An 18,629-nucleotide genomic window follows, 5' to 3' on the forward strand; every position below is an offset into this window, starting at 1 on the left:
GAGGGACATTGGGGACCCTCCCTCAGGACAAGGGGGGTTCTGGCTGCAGGGCCCCCCAAACAGGCTGTTTATAGGGCCTCCCCCAGGCTGTTTATAGGGCCAACAGATGGGTGCCTGCCAGGTGCCAGCGGCCCTGGGCTCACAGGCACGGGGCTGGTGACAAGGGGGGGACGTGGGGCTCCAGCCACCCCCAGCCACCCCTCAGCTGTGGGGGTCCCACCCCAGGGAAGCACCGAGGGTTGGGGGGCACGGGGGGCACCCGGTGTAGAGGTGGAGACTCCTTGTCCATGGAGCTGCCGGTGCCACCACGGGGTGGGGGACAGTGACACCCAGGAGCAGGGACACCCACAGCCACTGCCACCACCCACCCACGGCCAAAGGAGCCTGGAGACCCCACCCTTTGTGCCCGGGGCGGGGGGAGGGTTTTGGGGTGACCCCATTCCTGGGCTTCGATCCCCGCGGGTGACAAAGGGCACGAGGGGCACGAGGAGCTGCAAACAGTGCAAGGCTTTAATTCCCCCCTCACAGACTTGGGGGATTCAGGGGCAGATCCCCAGGCCATGGGGAAGGGGGGGGTGCAGAGAGCCCCAGGGGGGGGTGTTGCTCTGGGTGCCCCCCCCCTCCCTTCGTGCAGCCCCCGCGTGCGGGGGGGGCCCCGCGCTGCTGCTGCTGCTGCTGCTGCTGTTTTTAGAGCAGCACACGGAGCTCACAGGTAGAGAAACCGCAGTCGCCCCCGCGCCCCCCCAACCCCCAACCCCCCCCCCACACCCCCAAAAAGGATCAAAGTCTCTGCTTAAGGCAAATCCCGCGCCGGGAGCTGCGGGATCGGGAAGGGGGAAGGGCTCACCCGGCCCCATGGAGGGGGTTTGTGCAGTCCCAGCTGTGCCCCGGGGTTTGGGGCACAGCCCCGGGGGGCACAGGGGGTGTGGGGGGGCACAGGCTGTGCCTAAACCCCGACGTCAGAGCTGGCATGGGGCTCGGCTGTGCCCTCACCCCGTCACAGCCTCCACTCCCGTCCCCTCTTCCTCATGGAATTGGGGCGCAAGGACAGGAATTTGGGGGTCACAGCTGAGCCCCCACCCCCTGTGTGGGGCAGGGGGGGGTCACACCTGCCCTGTGTGGGGCAGGGGGGGTCAGCCCAGCCCCAGAGAAGGGCAGGGCAGGGGTTTGGCACATAACAGTCAGTGGTTCCAGGGCCCCAACGAGGGGGCAGGAGGAGCTGAGCCCCCTGCCTGGGGTCAGCCCAGCGCTGGCAGCAGGGGGTCCTCTCCCTGGGGAGGGGGTGTAGGGTCCTGTCCCCCCCCTCTGGAGCAGAGAGGGCTGTGGAATGTCCTCAGGGCTTGGAGCAGAGCTCGGCCATGCGCTGGCGCAGGTGGAAGGCGAACTCGAACATGGTGGCAGCCAGGCTCTGGTGGATCAGGTACCGCGGCAGCCGACCCTGCAGGGACACAACGGGGCTGGCACAGGGCTGGGGACTGGCCCCATCCCACCCCAGGGCCTTCCAGGGACACAGAATCACGAGCACAAGTTTGGGAATGGGAGCTGCCCTCATCCCAACCCGGGGAGTTCCTGGGATGCAGGAGCCATGGGTGAGGTTTGGGGCTGGGGGCTGGTCCCCTTCCCACCCCAAGGGGTGCTCCAGGGACACAAGTGAGGGTTTTGGGCCGAGGGGTTGCTCCTGTTTCAATCCAAGAAGTTCCAGAGACGTGAAGCCATGAGCAGGATTTGGGGTTGGGGTCTGCCCCCATCCCATCCCATCCCGTCCCGTCCCATCCCAGGGGGTTCCAGGGACAGGGACACAGAGCCACGAGCAAGATTTGGGGCTGGGGGCTCCGGAGGGGCTCCAGGGATGCAGGAGCCCTCTGTGAGGTTTGGGATGGGGGCTCCAGGGATGCTCCAGGGATGCTCCAGGAGCACCACAGTGCGGAGCTGCGGCTCTCGCGGAGCTCCGATCCGGGGGAGGATCTGCAACGTGGTTTGATTTCCCTAAAAAAGCCCTGCACGACTCACCCCCACCCGCCTCAGCCTCAGCTCCGTGATGGGAGATCCAGGAAAAAAATAATAATCCCAGTCCCTGCGGGGGGAGGGAGCCCAGGCAGGGCCGGGAGCTGCTCCGGGGGTCCCGAGCAGGGAGGGATGAGTGGGCAACTATCCTGGGGGTCAGGTGGGCACAGGACACCCCCCTGCCCTCAGATTGGGGGGTTCCAGCACAGATTTTTCCCTGGAGAGGGTTTCCTCTCCGATAAAAGGGCAGGAGAGTGCGAGGCCGCTGTTCCAGGGGCCATTTCAGTCACCTCCCCACACGGACCCAAACACACACACGTGCGGAATCCTGGAATCCTCCCCCCTCCCGGAGCAGGAAGGGATGAGCCACGGGCTATAAATACCCCTCCAGGGCCAAAGGAAGCAGCGAGCAGCTCCGGAGGGGGTCTGGGCACTGGCAGAGCCCCTCGGGAAGGCGCTGGGAGCAGTTGGGGGTTATTTATAGCTCGGCCGCTCCGGAATTCCTCCCACCGCGGAGGCGGCTCCGGCCCGGGAAGCACAAGGAACCTCTTCTCTTTCCGAGCCCCATCACAGGGGTTTGTTTACCCCCCTCAAAGCCCTTACAGGCATCGGAGCCAGATCCATGAAGGAGAAAACACATCCCTGGCACAACGGGGTGGGAGGGCACTGCCCCGCTCCAGAGCACTTCCCAAAGCCTTTGGCAAGGCAGGCAGGAGCCTCTGGGGGAGGGGAGGGGAGAGGGCCGTGGGAGGGGAGGGAGGGGAGGGCTGGGGCTGCTGCAGCACAGCGATGAATGGAGCCTTTGTGCCGCTGCGGCAGCGCCGTTACCACGTCAACCTCCCGCAGGGGCAGGAACGGGCCCGGCTCCGCTCCTGCTCCCACTCCCGCCCCATCCCGGGCTCTCCCGGGCCACCCTTTTGTCCGGGACACCGGCAAGGCCACTGGCAACAGCTCCACAAAGAGCTCCGGACCTGGGAAACCTCATTCCCCCCGGGTGGATACGGGGTGGCCGTGGTTGTATCGGGGGGTGTTGGAGCTGGGAATTGCCCCTTTGGAGCGTTCCTGGGAGTAGCCAGGCACAACTCCCGTGGCCAGCAGTTTTTTGTTCCCAAACTGGATAAAAACCTCCCTTACCCCAGTCCTGCACTCAGAGGTGAAACCCCTAAATGAAATCTCTCAGGTAAGGAAGAGCTTCCCCATCTCCCCACTGGGGCAATGAGGGGGATTTTGGGGTAGTTCAACCTCCACCTGAGTCCCTTCAGGGCAGTGCTTGATAAGGAACCACTCCCATGGCTGCTGGGATCCAGGAGCAGGGCCCTGGGATGCCGGAGCCCCCGGGAGAGCTGCACTGGGGACCAGGAACCGGCTTTACCTTCAGATCCGTGTTGAGAATCCAGATGAAGGTGCAGACCCTGGGGTTGCTGGGACACTTGAGGACGATGAATCCTCCGGGTCCATTCTCACCCCTGTGGAGCAGAGCCAAGAGGATCAGCCAGAGCCAGGGCTGGCTGGAATCCTGCACTGCTCTGGGATGCTCCGTGCGGGTCCCGCCCGGCAGCCAGGGCTGGGGCCCGGTGGGGCAGGAGCAGATGTGGAGAGCCCAGGAAGGTGTTCCTTGGCTCCAGGTGCACGAGCCAGCACGGCAGGGCAGGCTTCCCACAGGTGCCTTGGCAGCAGTGGTGCCAGAGCAGCAGCTCTGCCTCTGGACTGTGCCAGCTCTTCCCCACGGGAAGGTTTCCCAGCCAGGTACAACTAAGAGGTCCCAGGGAAGCCCTGTGTGCTCAGGACAGGCTCAGGACAAGGATCCTGTCACTCCAGCCCCCAGATCCTTGCTGGCACCATCTGATCCATCCCCGAAACGGGAGCTGTGCACACACACACAGCCCAGACACAGGTTTCCCTTCCCTCCCCAGAACACACAGTTTTTGCTGGGTATATTTGTTCAAGGATTTTTCCAGGCCTCGAAGTCCCCTGCTCTTAAATGGAGTGAGGCAGCTCTGAGATAAAATGGCAATTACTTTAACCAGATTATTGGGAAAAACGACGTGGGAGCGCGGCAGCACAGCTGGGCCCCGGCAGGAACAAGGAGTCCTTGTCTGCTGAGCCCGACCCTGCCAGGACCCAGCACCAGCCTGGCCCTTCTGAACGAGAGAGGCCAAAGCCCTGCTGAGATTTTGGGAGCTGCTCCATCCTTCTTTCACCCACGGGACCTTCTCTCCATGTCTTAAACTCAGTTTACGAGGAGCACGAGGCATGTGAGAGGCTGGGAGTGCATCCAGGTGCTTATTGCCCCTCCGAAATTCCTGCTGCACAAACAGGATGCTGACTGGGACGGGGCTGGTGCTGCTGCTGGTTGGGCACCTCCACTCCCCTGAGCTGGGAAACGCCCCAGCAACACTGACAGCACAGAGAGTTTCTTGAACAAAGGGAGACGAGCAAGGGAAGCGAGGTTTGGCTCCACAAATAGCTCGGCTTCCTGCAAGCCCTGCCAGGAAAGGCAGCAGGGTTTGCAGCTAAGTGGCTCTTTGCCCTAAAGCTTCGTTTGAAGTGAGTGATCCCAGCTGAGAAAAAGAGCCCCTGGCTCTTACCTGACGTACTTGGAGAGAGGAGGCTTCAGGCTGTGCGTGGTCGATATCCCTGAGGAAACGTACCTGTCCCTTCTCCTCTCGATCCGACGCACGTTCACGAAATCCCTGAGCAAAGAAAGGGCACTGCCTGCTCAGCACACACACATGGCATGTGGAGGGAACAGATCCCGCTCCCCTGACTGCTGGGAAAGGCTGTGGCAGGGCTGTGTCAACACAGGGACAAAGCACAGCCAGCACTGATATGTGGGAGCCCGACCGAGCGGCCGCCTGACGTTTGGAGCTCTGAGAATCCTGCCAGGAATGTCTGGAGGAAAATTTCAGGGGCTGCTCGCCCTTGGGAGGGTCACACAGCAGTGACACCGGAGCTCCCAGCCAGCCCAGAGCATTCCCAGTGCCCTCAGAGGGCTCTCCCCGTGGTTTGGGGGGTGTTTTGGGGGCTCAGCATGAACAGAGTGGGATGAACTGACCTTGGGGAAACCACCCCTCCGGCAGCTCCGGCCGCCACGTCGTACGAGACAATCGTGTTGTCCTCGATCCGCTGCAAGATCTGGGGAGGGGATAAATAAAAACAAGAGAGATTCGCTCAGGCTGTGCCTCCAAGTGCCAAGAGCTGGGGGATACAGACCCTCCCCCGAAACTAGCACTGGGATCAGAGCACCCACAGGGTCTCCGGCAGCGGAGGGGGGTGAGTTTGCTGCTGGTGTGTGACGGGTTTGCCTCCCGAGTTTTTTGGGGGGCACAGGTGTCACCTCCAGCTCCCCAGCACAACGCCCAGACGCTCCAGCGAGCACAGGCAGGCTCAGCTCAGCCTTGGCCCCTCTCCCTGCCCACCTCACGGGCTCTTGGCTGGGCTCAGGCAGCGGCTGCCGCGCGGCGCTGGGATGAGCGGCGGAGATTTAACGCCTCAGCGACTGGGACCCAGCTCGGCTCCAGCACGGCCTGGGCACTGCCAGCAGCCTGTGCTGGGCTGGGAAGCTCCAGCTCTCCGCTCCAAGGAGCTCCTGTGATTAAGCCATCTTTGTCCAGCACGCTCACCTGGCACGCTGCCACTGTTCTGTTCCACAGGATCATCTTCTCCGGCTGGAGAATCACCTCCTGGTAAACCAGCTCGGGAGAGCACTGCAGGAAAGCCTGAGGACACAGCCAGAGCAGTCAGCCAGGCCCTCTGCTCCCCTTGGGGAAGATTATTTTTAAGGAACACAGGGCAGGACACAAAGGACAAGGGGGATCATATTGGAGAGCGGCCTGGCTTGCGTGCAGCCAAAGCCACGGGTGTCACCCCTGTCCCAGTGCTCCCAGGGGACTGGGGGGCACAAACCCACAGGGTTTGGGAGCACTGAGCTCTGTGCTGGTGTGAGGGCAAGGATCTGTCTGTTTGCCTCCTCTCCCACCCCAATTCCCAGCAGCTCCCCATGCACCATTGCTTTGGGAAGCCGCATTTTAGACTCTCCAAGTCATTCCAAGCTCCACCACGCCCACCATCCATTCCCCCCCCACGCACATCCCCACGGGACCGGGGATCTTTGGAGGCAAACGGTTAATGCAGTAAAAGTGGGACCATCCAGCTTTTCCTGGTGAACACACACAAGAGCTGCTCCACTGGCAGCTCCTGCCAGCAAGGCAACATATGCACTGGAACAAAGAGAAGCCACGGCAGCGCCGCCGCTTCATTAGAGCGTGGTTCCCAGCCAAGGCTCTCCAGCTTGGGAGAGGGCACGGAGCAAGGCACTTCCGAGCGGCTCTTCCCGGTGCCAGGCAGCAGCAGACGCCTGCTCAACCCTGGTCTTGCTGGCAATTAGTTCCAATTAGCCTCCTTGGTCAGATTAGCCCGAGATGCTGGGGTTGGAAGCGAGTCTTGCAGTCACCTGCTCCCAATTCTCCCGGCAGAGTCCGGGGCCCGGGATGTTTGCTGGGGAGTTTGTCTGCCGGCCAAGGGGTTTTCCTGGAGAGATTCCCCAGTGCAGTTCATCTGCCTCAAGCACAGGGAGCGTGTTCTGCAGCCCTGACCTGTCCTGAAAGCTGAGCTGTGGCCCTTTGCCCGTGCCAGACTGGCTGAGGAATCGATCCAGGGAGGTTCTTACCTTTAGAATAAAGGTCTTGCCGTGGAAAGGGATTTCAAAAGTGTAAACAACATCACCAAAGTCCTGTGCAAGAGATAAGAGAGTTGTATTTGTGTAAGCAAAAGGAATTGCTCCTATCTGGGGTGAAGCCAGGCAAAACCCTGAGGTTCCTGCCACCCCGAGGGATTCCCCTTCTCCCCTCCAGTGTCCCCCTGTCCCCCACAGCGGGCACAGAAACCGCCCCAAGCACGTTTCAGCTGGCCATGCCCAAATTTCCATCAACAAAACAACATCCAGAGAGGCAGCAGGGGTGAGACAGAAAAAGAATCCGCCCCGTGCCAGCCTGCAAACCCCACGTCAAGGTCAAACTCTCTTTGCAGCACTGGGGCAGGAGAGGGGGGTCAGTGCCAGCACTGCCGGTGCCACCGATGTCGGAGCTGAGCCCCCCCCGAGGGGCTGGGCATGGGCACAGGAAAACCTTTCATCGTTAGCCCTGTGTTAAACTCTGATTAGTCTATTTAAATCCATCCCCCTTTGGAAAAAGAAAACAATCTGCCCAGCTAGTTTGGCATCAGACAAAGGATCACTTGACAGGGGAATTTGAAACACCAGATGAGACAGCACTTTGCAGGGCTCGCACCTCCCCAGTCGTGTTTCCACCTCGGGAAAAAAAAACCCTGGTTGGGTTTGGGGGGCAGAGACACCTCCTCTTTCTCCCCACCCTTCAGAGCTCTGGACACCCCAGAAAACTCTGGGGTGGGCAAAGACACATCCCAGATTTACACTCCAGGTCCCTGTGCTGGGGAAGGGGGGACACCAGTGGATTTGGGGGTGGGAAGAGCAGTTTGTACCCCACACTTCCTGCTGCCACGTGGGCCAAGACCCCAGTTTGGGTCCGCCCAGCAGGCTCCAAGGCACCTTTCCATGGAGTAAGAGCTGAGCTGGAGCCATGGGAGCAGCATTCCAGTGCTCACCCCAAAGGTGAGCCCTCCAACCCTGCCCACCCACCACTGGCCAGAGGGAGGAGGGCTGGGCTCCTGCTCCCGTCAAACTGCAAGGCAATTAAACGTCTAATTAAATAAGAGGAGATTTTGCATTTAACTGAACTGGAAGAGATTCCTAATTCAATCAGGTAATTGTAACGCTTGTTAATTTTTCATGGCGCAAGGAGGCTTCCAAAGCCTCGTTTGTCCCGGTTTTTGTTAAGCCATCCGTGCCCTCTGCCAGCTCTGGGAGGGGGGGACACCACACCACACTTGCATTGTTTTTCTCGAACTTCCAGTTCTCCTCCTGGGCGAGGATTTGGTCCACGACCTCCATGGCCTCCTTGCCTTGCCGGACATACTCCTTTTCCTGGGAAAGCAGGGAGGGTTTCATTAGCTGGGCATGCAGGAGGCCTGAGGGGGGTGTGTAAGGCTGCTCCCCCCCCCCTTCCCCGACTCTCCAGGCTGGCACAGGGAAAAGGGGATCAGAAATCTCTTAATTTGGGTCACAGAGGCCTCATTTTGGAGCTCCAAGTCACGCTCCCCGCCCTGGCTCGGATCCACACACCAGCTGCGGCTCCTGCCTCAGCGTGAGGGCTTCCAGCAGGCAAAGGGCTCTGGGATGTGCAGCTTCCTTCCTGGAGCAGCCACAACGGGGGCTGAACGGCAGCAGGACCATTGGAAAAGGCCACAAAGCCCGTGCCCAGCCAGGTTTTGGGGAGGTGAAGGGCCACCCCGCAAGTCATGGGGACAGGGAGGTGATGCCCGTGCTGGAATGCGACCAAAAAAGCAGGGATGGAAGGAGGACAGGCAGGAGCAGAGCCAGGACACATCCCTGTGGGATGCTGCAGGGAAGAAGACACAGCCCTGGGGGAGTGGGGTGAAGCTGGGGGGCTCAGGGGACCCTTCCTGTGGTGGCCACGAGGGGCTCAGCCACACATCCCCAGAGCAGAGGGTGTGGAATGGGGGACAGTAGGACGGGGGAGATTCCCACAGCCCCACATCAGCCTGGAGAGGGACAGGGACAGTCCCAGCCTCGGGCTGTGCTGCCTCAGTTTACCTGAGCTGTCAAGGGCTTTCTCCCTGTGCCTTCCTCATCCGACTCATTGTCTGACCCTGCAGGGAAACACCCAATTAATTCACAGTTAACGAAAGTCCCACTGGTACAACCCTCTGACCTTCTCCTGGGGGCAGTGTCTGATCCCTGTCCTGTATCCAACGGGAAGGGCTGTCAGTGAGGATGACTCCAGCCCTGTGTCCCTGAACACCTGCTCAGCTCTGGAAGGCTGAGCTCATCCTGGGTGTCACCTACACTGGGATAACAGCTCTGGAAGGCTGAGCTCATCTCAGGTGTCACCTACACCAGGATAACAGCTCTGGAAGGCTGAGCTCATCCTGGGTGTCACCTACACCAGGATAACAGCTCTGGAAGGCTGAGCTCATCTCAGGTGTCACCTACACCAGGATAACAGCTCTGGAAGGCTGAGCTCATCTCAGGTGTCACCTACACCAGGATAACAGCTCTGGAAGGCTGAGCTCATCTCAGGTGTCACCTACACCAGGATAACAGCTCTGGAAGGCTGAGCTCATCCTGGGTGTCACCTACACTGGGATAACAGCTCTGGAAGGCTGAGCTCATCCTGGGTGTCACCTACACCGGGATAACAGCTCTGGAAGGCTGAGCTCATCCTGGGTGTCACCTACACCAGGATAACAGCTCTGGAAGGCTGAGCTCATCTCAGGTGTCACCTACACTGGGATAACAGCTCTGGAAGGCTGAGCTCATCCTGGGTGTCACCTACACTGGGATAACAGCTCTGGAAGGCTGAGCTCATCCTGAGTGTCACCTACACTGGGATAACAGCTCCAGGTGACATCTCCCTGCTCCAGTACCAGCACAGTTGGTGTACCAGGGAAGTTTCCCAGGGCAGGGAAGTGCTGCCAGCCCTGTTCCTCCCCTGCCTGTGCCCACCCACCCCCGTGCCCTCATCCCCAGGCAGCCTTTTCCAAGCACACAGCTCAGAGGATTTAATCCCAAGCCCACACAAGGCTCTGGTTTCCCAGGGAGCTGCATCCTGGCACGTGGGGCCCAGGGTGGCTCCGACAAAAAGGTGGCACGGGGACAGTGTGGAGGGTGAGGAGAGGGGTCCCTGTTTGGCAGTGTCAGTTCTTGGAGGCTCAGGGAAGGGATGTGGAGGTGAGGAATGTCGTGAGGATGAGCTGGGAAGGGAGGGAAGGGCTCAAGGGGAGGAGAACAGCACTTCTTACCTGCAAAGGACTCAGGGGGGGAGTAGAACTGCCCCTCAGAGAGGGCCCGGGGGTAGAGCAGGGGCCGTGAGGCCGCAGCCTGGGCTGCCAGGTACCCTGGGAATGGGAGCACAGGGATTACACACTGGCATCCCCACCCAGGGGTCCCAGCCCTGCCCAAACACCCTCCCAGCCACTCGTTTCCCACATTTTCCCCTGAGTTTTCCCACTGACACCAGCCAGCCCATGAGCTTTGCAGCTCCTGTTGCCTCATCTTTTGTCTGAGACGTTTTATCTGCCCGGAGATCAATGGGCTCTTCTGCCTGTCAAATAATCCAAAGGCGATTAAGCATCTAATTAAATAAGAGCTTCCCCTGGAAGCAATTTGGAACCTGAGCCTAATCCAATAGAGGCATTAAACACTTGATCATTTTTCATCTTAAAGCCTCCTTGCAAGACCCAAACATCCTCTGGTGCTTTCCAGTCAGTCACAGCATTTCTGATCCAGCCCTGCCTGACAAATGCCCCCTCGTTCAGTGCCACTTCCCAGCCAGTGAGGCCTGGAAGAGGGACAAATCCTTGTGCTGCTGCAGGAATGGGCAGCTATTCCAGTCCAGGATGAGCACCCGCTTCCTGGAAGGACCCTGGGGGTTACAGGGTGACGTGGAAAGCATTAGGTCAGGCTCAGTTTGTGCTCAGGGTGACCTCAGAGACCACAGGCTGTGGAATGTCACACCCCATAACTCACACCGTGCCCCATAACTGCAGCAATCCCCCTGGAAAGGTCTCCAGACAGATCCAAGCACAGGGATCAGGGACATGGAGTCCAACACTCTGCCTGGCATTTGCCTCACTGCTTCCAAACACTTTCTCCCATGCAGAGGATCCAGACACTGGGGAATCTGGCACATTTTTCTCCCCTCAATTAAAAGATGCTTTTTATAATCTGGTATTTTCTTCCCCTGAAGGGACTCGTACACCATTAGCAGAACTGAGTCAGGCACTTCCCATCCCAGCCAGCCTGGAGATGCCTTCTCCAGAAATGTCAGATAAAAGGTGCTGTCAAAGCAGCAGCAACCCCAGGCCTGGTGCTTTCATCCAACCCCTACCAGGGAGGAGCGAGGTACTCACATCGCTCCTCTTCTGCTTCCTGAGTGAGGACTTTAAAATCCAGGAACCAGGTCTCCAGCCAGGCAATGACAAACGAGACGATGGGAAGCAAGTAGCCAAAAGCCCCTTTGGTCAGAAGCTGCATTGAGGAAAACACAGGGAATTACCCAAATGGGATTAAAAAAAAAACCAAACCAACAAGCATCAAGGAAGCACGAAGGGAGCGCAGGGAAACCAACCTCGGAGAGGATGACCTTCACAATCAGGAAGGCACTGGAGACCAGTGTGGTGACCTGGAACGTGAATTGACGTGGCTCAGATAAACAAATAAGCGCCTCAGATCCCCGTGAAGCCCAGGGGAAGAGGGAAAATGAAACCAGGAGAGGCCAAAGTGGCTCTTACCGCGATGACCCACCAGTGGCGCAGGCGGATGACGGCGTAGCCCAGGAGCAGCACCACGAACCGGAACAGGGCCAGGAGCTGCACCAACACCCCCCCAGAGACACCAGTCACTGCCCCTGCCCCAGTGCCAGCTGCTGGGGGGGCAGGGACAGGTGCCAGCTCTCGAGGGACAGGCGGGGTCGAGGCTGTGACCGGCTGGGAATCAAGGCTTGGGTTGTGGGGACACCCCAGACCCTCCCTGTCCCCCCCTCCCCGAGCCCTGCAGGAGGCTGAGATACTCACAAATATGTCAAAGAAAGAGCTCTTGAACTTGTAATCGATGATTTCATCCTTCAGGTTCTTCTGGATGCCATCCTTGGTCTGAGGGGAGAGACAGGGAAGCAGGAAGCTGCTGAGTGCACTGATAAGGAACTCCCAGGAGAAGGAGCCCGGCCAAGCAGTGCCTGGGGTTATGGCCAGGGCAAGGAAGGCACCTGGAATACAAATGCTGCCCAGCACAGGAGCAGGGAGGATCCCACGGCACATTTCCCCCCGGGATTCAGGCTGAGGAGTGTGGGTTGGGCAGGCAGGGACATTAAACACCTCCATGTGCTGCTTTCCAACACCCAAATCCGCTCCTCTGGCTCAGCACAGCCAGAGCCACCAGATCCTGAAGGCCCTGGGTGGGCACCTCCCACTGCTTCCAAGTGACAGACTTCAGAGGAACGGGAGGAGACGTGGAAAAAGTGGAAAACCACAGGAAAATGCTTCTGCAGCACCTTCAGTAACGCACTGAGCCATCAGAACATCTCCCTGCCAGGGCTCTCGGGGTCACCCGGGACCTGGAGGGGGGTTTAAGGATCCTCCTCCTGCCAAGCACTGAGGGGTCCCCTCTCCTTCCTTCCCAGCCACAGCTTCCCACAGCTCACAGCAGCACTCCAGGAAACGTGATGGAAGGAGGGAACCAGCAGGTTCAAACGTGCTGGCAAAGGGAAGGGGGAGGAGAGGAGGATGCCCAGCCAGGGGCACTGAGGGAACCTGGAAGAGGCAAAACCACTCTCTGGGATTCACGGAAAAGGCTCAGAGAGGAGCATTCCCACCTCACCCCGAGATAATCCCGGGTCTGACAGCCCTGGCACCACAAATCCTGGGAGCTGGGATGGCTGTTTGTGAGGAGATGGGACAAGTGCTGCACCTTCAGGCTGTTGGTCCGAGCTGGGCCCAGCTGGCTGGGAGGGGCTGGATGTGAGGAGCTCTTGGATGGGCTGCGAGGAACGAGGTGCTGGATCTCGGGCCAGCCCTTGGCAGGAGGTGTCCTGGCACCCTCCAAGGTCAGGAGAGGAGCCATTGGGAAGGGATCCCTCTGGGCAAGGGCTGGGGCTTAAAATCCAGGGAGAGGGGGGCAAGGAGAGGGGGCAAAGCAGTGCTGGGCTGTTCCTCCAGCTGGTCTGTGGCCACGGGACTTGTGCCAGCTTTGCCACCAAGAGCCTCTTCCCACACCACGGGATGCTCCAGGAGGGATGAAGACACAGGCAAAGCTCTGGGTGTTGGCTTTTGGGGGCTGTTTTCAGCTCAAACACAGGCTGTGGACAAGGCAGACAAACGACCCGAGGCATCTCTTTGTCTCTGCAGAATTACAGTTTGCTCTTAACGAGGGGCAATTTGCTCAGCTTATCTCTGAGCCGAGGAAACCGTTGGGATAACAAAAAGGGAAAAAAAAAAGGCCCATTAGTCATGATACCAAATCGTTGCTCTTCATAACCAGGCAAATAAGCTGCTCTAATAGCTTTAAATATGCAGCATTTCGGCTCGGGGCCCAAATATCAGCAGTTAGTCACTCATTAATGGCTACCTGAACGACCCACGCTCGGCATCACCCTGGTGACCGAGCCAGGATTATCTCCCCGGGGCTGGAATTGCTGGTTTGGAGGCAGCACCTCCCCCTGGGAGAACTGGGACAGGAGCAGGAGGCCGGGGTCCAAACTGGGCGTGCTGGACACTACTGGCATCGCTGGAATGCTGGCTGGGAGATGGTTTTTCCTAAGGGGATGAAGGGCAGGGGTCTCCTGGGGCTCCCAGGGCAGGGTGAGGAGCTGCTGCCAGGACAATCTGTTAAGTGCAGACACACAGTGATAAGAAGGGCAGAGATAAGGGCTGTAAAAGTGAGCAGGATCCAGTGCTGATAACCAAGGCCAGAGCCCGGGGTCTATCAGATCATCTCTTCCAGGGAAGGACATGGAGTGCCTGAAACCAGTCAGGACTGATCCAGGGAAAATAAAAACAAAACACAGCCCAGGGAGGGACCTGGGCCCGGTGGGACTGGGGTAAATAAACTGGATTTTCCCGGTGGTTGCAACACAGAGCAAAGGCAGCAGCTTGTGACAGTCAGAGGGGACCAAGCCCCTCGTGTTACAGTCCCTTGGGAGGTGGAACAGCACCTCCAGCTTTCCAAAGCTGAGATTAGCAGCAGTATTTTGGGATCAAAGCCCCTCAAGGATCCTCCCCTGCTCTGAGAACACGACAGCAGTGAGCCCAGGGAGCAGCTTTGCTGAAGGCCAGGGGAGCAGCAGGGAAATTTGGCTCAACCTGGTGATTCCAGGAGCCCTGGATCTCCTTAGAACACAACACAGCGTCACAGGGACTGTGTTAACGACCCTGGACAGCCCCCACAGAGCCCGGGGCAGGAAACGAGCTGGACTTTAGTTTACACTCAGGAACAGCCAGCGCTGGGAAGAGCAAACAAAGATTGGTCCCAGGAGTGCTGGGACAGAGCAATCAACTGAGGGAGCCTAAACAGGGCAAAGATTCCCGGGTTTTGTTTCCTCCAACTCACATTGAGCTCGATGATCCAGAGCAGGGAGATGAAGAGCAGGTCGAAGGTGACGAAGAGGCAGAAGGTCCTCCTCACATCCGAGATGACCTTCCTCTTCTCCGGGGACAAGAAGTAGGGGGAGAAGCCCTGGCTCTGGGAGAGGGAGGAGCTGATGGAGGCGATGGCCGGCAGGCTGCGTTCCAGGTCGTGCTGCAGGTCCGTGGGCTTGTTCATCCTCCGGGATCGGCACCGGGAACGTCGGCCGCGGCAGCGTCACCTGCGGGGGGACACCGGGGACACTCAGACACCCCTCCTGCCACCCCCCAGAGGCAAATAATCCCATGAACATCAGATACTGGGAAGGAATTCCTCCCTGTGAAGGTGGGGAGGCCCTGGTTGCCCAGAGAAGCTGGGGCTGCTCCATCCCTGGAAGTGTCCAAGGCCAGGTTGGAGCAACCTGGGATAGTGGAAGGTGTCCCAGCCCATGGCAGGGGGTGGGACTGGATGGGCTTTAATGCTGTGACAGCAGAAAAAGGAGCCCCAAACCTCACAGAGGTGCCATGGCAGAAGGAAAAGGGGCCACAAACCCCATGGAGATGCCATGGAAGCAGAAAAAGGGGCTGCAAACCCCATGGAGACGGTGTGACGGAAGGAAAAGGGACCCCAAACCTCATGGAGATACCGTGGTAGCAGGAAAAGGGGCTGCAAATCCCACGGAAAGGTCGTGACAGGAGGCAAAAGGGGCCCCAAACCCCACACAAAGATGTCGTGGAAGCAGGGAAAGGGGCCTCAGGATGTTTCAGGAGCAGTGCCCAGGATCACCTCACGCTTCCCTGTGCAGGGAAGGCAAAGCCTCAGGAGCCGAGGGCACAGATCTCAACCTGCACAGCCAGGACAGGACCCTGCTCCCCCCAGGGGTGGGATGGTGGGTCTGGTGCCCAGCTGGGCCAGGCAGAGCAGCAGGGAGGCAGCAGGGAAGGGGCTGCTCCGTGTCCCAGCCCAGGGCTGGCGGTGCCGGGCACACGCGGCCCCGGCACGAGCGAGGTGCTGGAATTCTGAGCCTGTTTTCCTGCAGCTGTGCCAAGCATTGTACTGAGATGTTTCCTCTCCGTCAGAGGAGCACAAGGAGGGCCCTGTGGAGCTGGAGCGTGACACGGGCACGGGAGACAAACACGGAACGAGGATGCCAGAACAGGTCGGACCAGGGATCTGTCAGTGCCACCTCCCAGTCACCCCCACAGCCTCCCTCCCTCCCAAACCCTCCTGCTCTGGGATGTTTTGCCTCCCAAAAGAACCCCCTCCCATTCTGTTTGTGCTGTGAGCTCTGGGGCAGTTCCGTGCCTGCTGGGATTCATCCACGACAGACCCCAACTGCAACAACCAGGGAAAAACAACACAGGGCTGTGCCCAGGCCTTTGGGAAGGGGAATCCATGGGGGCAGGCGAAGCCCCCTGGACACTGGAGCACCGAGCACGGCCTGATTTGGGGCGATCTGGGGCTCATCTGGATCCCTGAGCCAGCGGCCCCTGCATCCCATCCCCGGGGAGCAGCAGGGCCGGGAAGGGAACAAAGCTGGACTCCTGTCAAGTCCCTGCTGGTCCCTGTCTCGGAGGCGCTTCCAAAGGAGCTGGAAGCCCTGTCACTTCGGATCAGCCGCTCCAGGCGCCGGGCCCGGCTCAAAGTGACAAAAGTTAAGGACATCTGGGGGGGATAAATAATAAATCACCTCACGCCGGGGCCGCAGCCGCCCCCTCCCCCCCTCCTACAGCACTTTGCACTTAGGCAGCCCCCTCCTCCCACTTTAAAATCACCCTGGGAGGCTCCAGGGACCCAATCCCGGGATGCCGAGGGGCCAGGGCGGGGTGTTGGGACACAGCAGGACATGGGGACACGAGGACATGACAGGACACAGGGATATGGGGACACGGCAGCCCTGGTGCAGCTCATCCATCATTAATCCCAGCCTTCCCAAGGAGGTTTAAGCTTGGTTTGGAACATACATCCCCCCCCTCGCCATCCCAAACCGTCCAGGCACCACGGATTCCCGAGGGAACACCACAGCACCGTGGGGCAGGAATGTTGGAAGGTTGAGAGCAGGGCCTGGATGAGAGGGAGCGGAGCAAGGCGGCTGTTCCTGGGTGGCAGATGAATTATTGAGCTCCCTGGTGCTGTATTATGCATTCCAGCATCCTCCGCATCCCGCTCGCTCCCGCAGCCGGGAATGGGGGGGGGGGGTCAGCCGAAGGTCGGGCTCTGCTCCCAGGGAGTGAGGACGGGACCAGAGGGAGGAATTCCTTCATGGAAAAGGTGGTCAGGCACTGGAAGGGGCTGCCCAGGGAATGGTGGAGTCCCCATCCCTGGAATGTTCACCAAAAAAAGCTGTGGATGCGGCACGTGGGGATGTGGGTTAGTGGTGACAATTAAGGGTTGGACTTGGTGGCCTTGGAGGGCTTTTCCAGCCTAAATGACTCCATGATCCTGCTCCAGCAAGGGGCACACAGGGGGGACACTGCAGGGACCCCCCAGAGCTTCTCTGCCTCAAAAAAAGGGGATTTTTGGACTCTGAGGGAGGATTTTTGCTGGTGAAACCTCCTGGTTCAGGGATCAGGAGGCGACAGGGGCTGCAGGGACCAGGGGTGATTCCATATGGGCAGGGAATCCCAGTGGGAAGTGAGCATGGAAGAGAGGTGGAGGGTTGGGATCCTGATCCAATATCCAGCACCAGCAGGCAGGGAAACACCCCCAGCCCGGTGCCACCACCCCAAAACACCCCCAGCCCGGTGCCACCACCCCAAAACACCCCCAGCCCAGTGTCACCACCCCAAAACACCCCCAGCCCGGTGCCACCACCCCAAAACACCCCTAGCTCAGTGTCACCACCCCAAAACACCCCCAGCCTGGTGCCACCACCCCAAAACACCCTCAGCCCGGTGCCACCACCCCAAAACACCACCAGGACAGTGCCAGCAGGACTCTGGGCACCAAACCATCCTCGGGCACCTCCTGTCCCTGCCACAGCCCCTCAAAGCCCCCTGTCACCCCCTCCCCGTGGTGTCACCCCCTCCCCCTCTCCAGCTCCTCATTAGCCCCATTTGCATGTTAATGACCTGTCTCCAAGTCAGGAGGTTTTTTTTCTTCCCATCTCGTGACTCCACTTCTCCTTCCTCCCTCGCCTCCCTGTTCCCGTGACAACCCCTCCTGTCACCTCTCCCGGGATGTGCAGCCCGGGAACACCCCAAAAGCCCCTCTGCAGCCCCTCCCCTGCCCCGAGTCAGCACCGGGAGCCGGCAAAGGAGGTCCCTGGGGCCTTCCCCGTGCCCCCAGGAGGGGACGGAGCCCGGGGGCTCTTCCGAGACCCCCCCGGAGCAGTGGGAAGTGTTTGGGATCACAGCCGGGACCCTCCACCCCGCAGCCCCCCCGGGATCACTGTGGGGTGTCCCAGAGCTCGGAGTTTGCCGTGGGATTGAGGAGAGGGCAGGGCTGGGACCCCCAAGAGCCTGTGGGACCCCCCAGAGCCCCTCTGACCTACAGTGAGCCCCCGATGGGCCCCCCCAAAAGCCCCTCTGTCCTACAATTAACCCCCCCCAAAAGCCCTTCTACCCCCCCAAGGAACCTCTCAGTCCTACAAGGAGCCCCCCAGAGCCTCTCTGCTCCACCAGGAGCCCCCTGAGATCCCCCCACCAGCCCCGGTGCCCCCCGACAGCCCCTCCCCGGTACCGGGACCCCCCCTCCTCCCCCTCGCCATTCCCGGTTCGCAGCCGCTCGCGGGGCTCCCGGTCCCGCCAATGAACCGGGAGTGGGGGAGGGTGGGGGTGGTCAGAGTGTTTAACGGGCCCGTCCCTACCCCGGGACTCCCCCGGGACAGCCCCGTCCCGTCCCCACCGGCGGCCGCGCTCCCGGGCCCGCGGCAGCACCGGGGCCCTCGCACAGGGGCCGGGCCCATGTCTGAGCCCCGCCGAGGTGCCCCCAGGCCCCCCAAAGCTCCCCCGGACCTTCCCAAAGCCCCCCCGATCCCTCCGGTACCTCCCGGTGCCGGGTCCGGTCCCGCCGGGAGCCGCTTCCGGCCCCGCCGTCACCTCCGACCCCGGAAGGGAAACGGCGGCACCGACCATCGCCGGCCGCGGGGGGGGCGGGGGGGACCATTCACACCGGGGGGGGCACTGGGGCTGGGAGAGACCATTGATATCATTGCGGGGGGGTCTGTGAAGCTGGGAGAGACCATTGTACATGGAGGGGGAATCTATGGGGCTGGAAGAGACCATTCACCATGAGGGGGTCAGTGGGGCTGGGAGATTCCATTCCCAAAGTGGGAGGGGGATCCGAGGGGTGAAGGAAAGACCATTCGCTATGGGGGGGAGGATGTCTGGGGGGGGGGGGGAGGATGTCTGTGGGGGGGGAGGATGTCTGTGGGGTGAGGGAGGGAGAGACCATTCAGCACTGTGGG

At 60.2% G+C, this 18,629-nt stretch overlaps 1 protein-coding gene across 2 annotated transcripts; it reads right to left on the reverse strand.

Annotated features, from left to right (window-relative positions):
- Positions 1-492: 492 nt before the first annotated feature.
- Positions 493-18,314, reverse strand: STARD3 (StAR related lipid transfer domain containing 3). 2 transcript variants are annotated; one of them, XM_064636824.1, is made up of 15 exons: positions 18,209-18,314; positions 14,207-14,462; positions 11,677-11,754; positions 11,395-11,472; positions 11,232-11,285; positions 11,014-11,131; positions 9,904-9,999; positions 8,696-8,751; positions 7,913-8,005; positions 6,674-6,736; positions 5,628-5,723; positions 5,060-5,139; positions 4,593-4,697; positions 3,377-3,470; positions 493-1,438 (listed from the first exon to the last, which is right to left on the reverse strand). In XM_064636824.1, exons 2-15 carry the CDS (start codon positions 14,417-14,419, stop codon positions 1,334-1,336), a joined length of 1,329 nt encoding a protein of 442 aa, XP_064492894.1. In that variant the 5' UTR covers positions 14,420-14,462; positions 18,209-18,314; the 3' UTR covers positions 493-1,333. The 2 variants fall into 2 exon arrangements, with proteins under 2 accessions (XP_064492894.1, XP_064492895.1); XM_064636825.1 differs by lacking the exon at positions 18,209-18,314 and adding an exon at positions 17,293-17,312.
- Positions 18,315-18,629: the final 315 nt, after the last annotated feature.

Source organism: Pseudopipra pipra, chromosome 26, assembly GCF_036250125.1.
Source record: "Pseudopipra pipra isolate bDixPip1 chromosome 26, bDixPip1.hap1, whole genome shotgun sequence".
Taxonomy (NCBI): domain Eukaryota; kingdom Metazoa; phylum Chordata; class Aves; order Passeriformes; family Pipridae; genus Pseudopipra; species Pseudopipra pipra.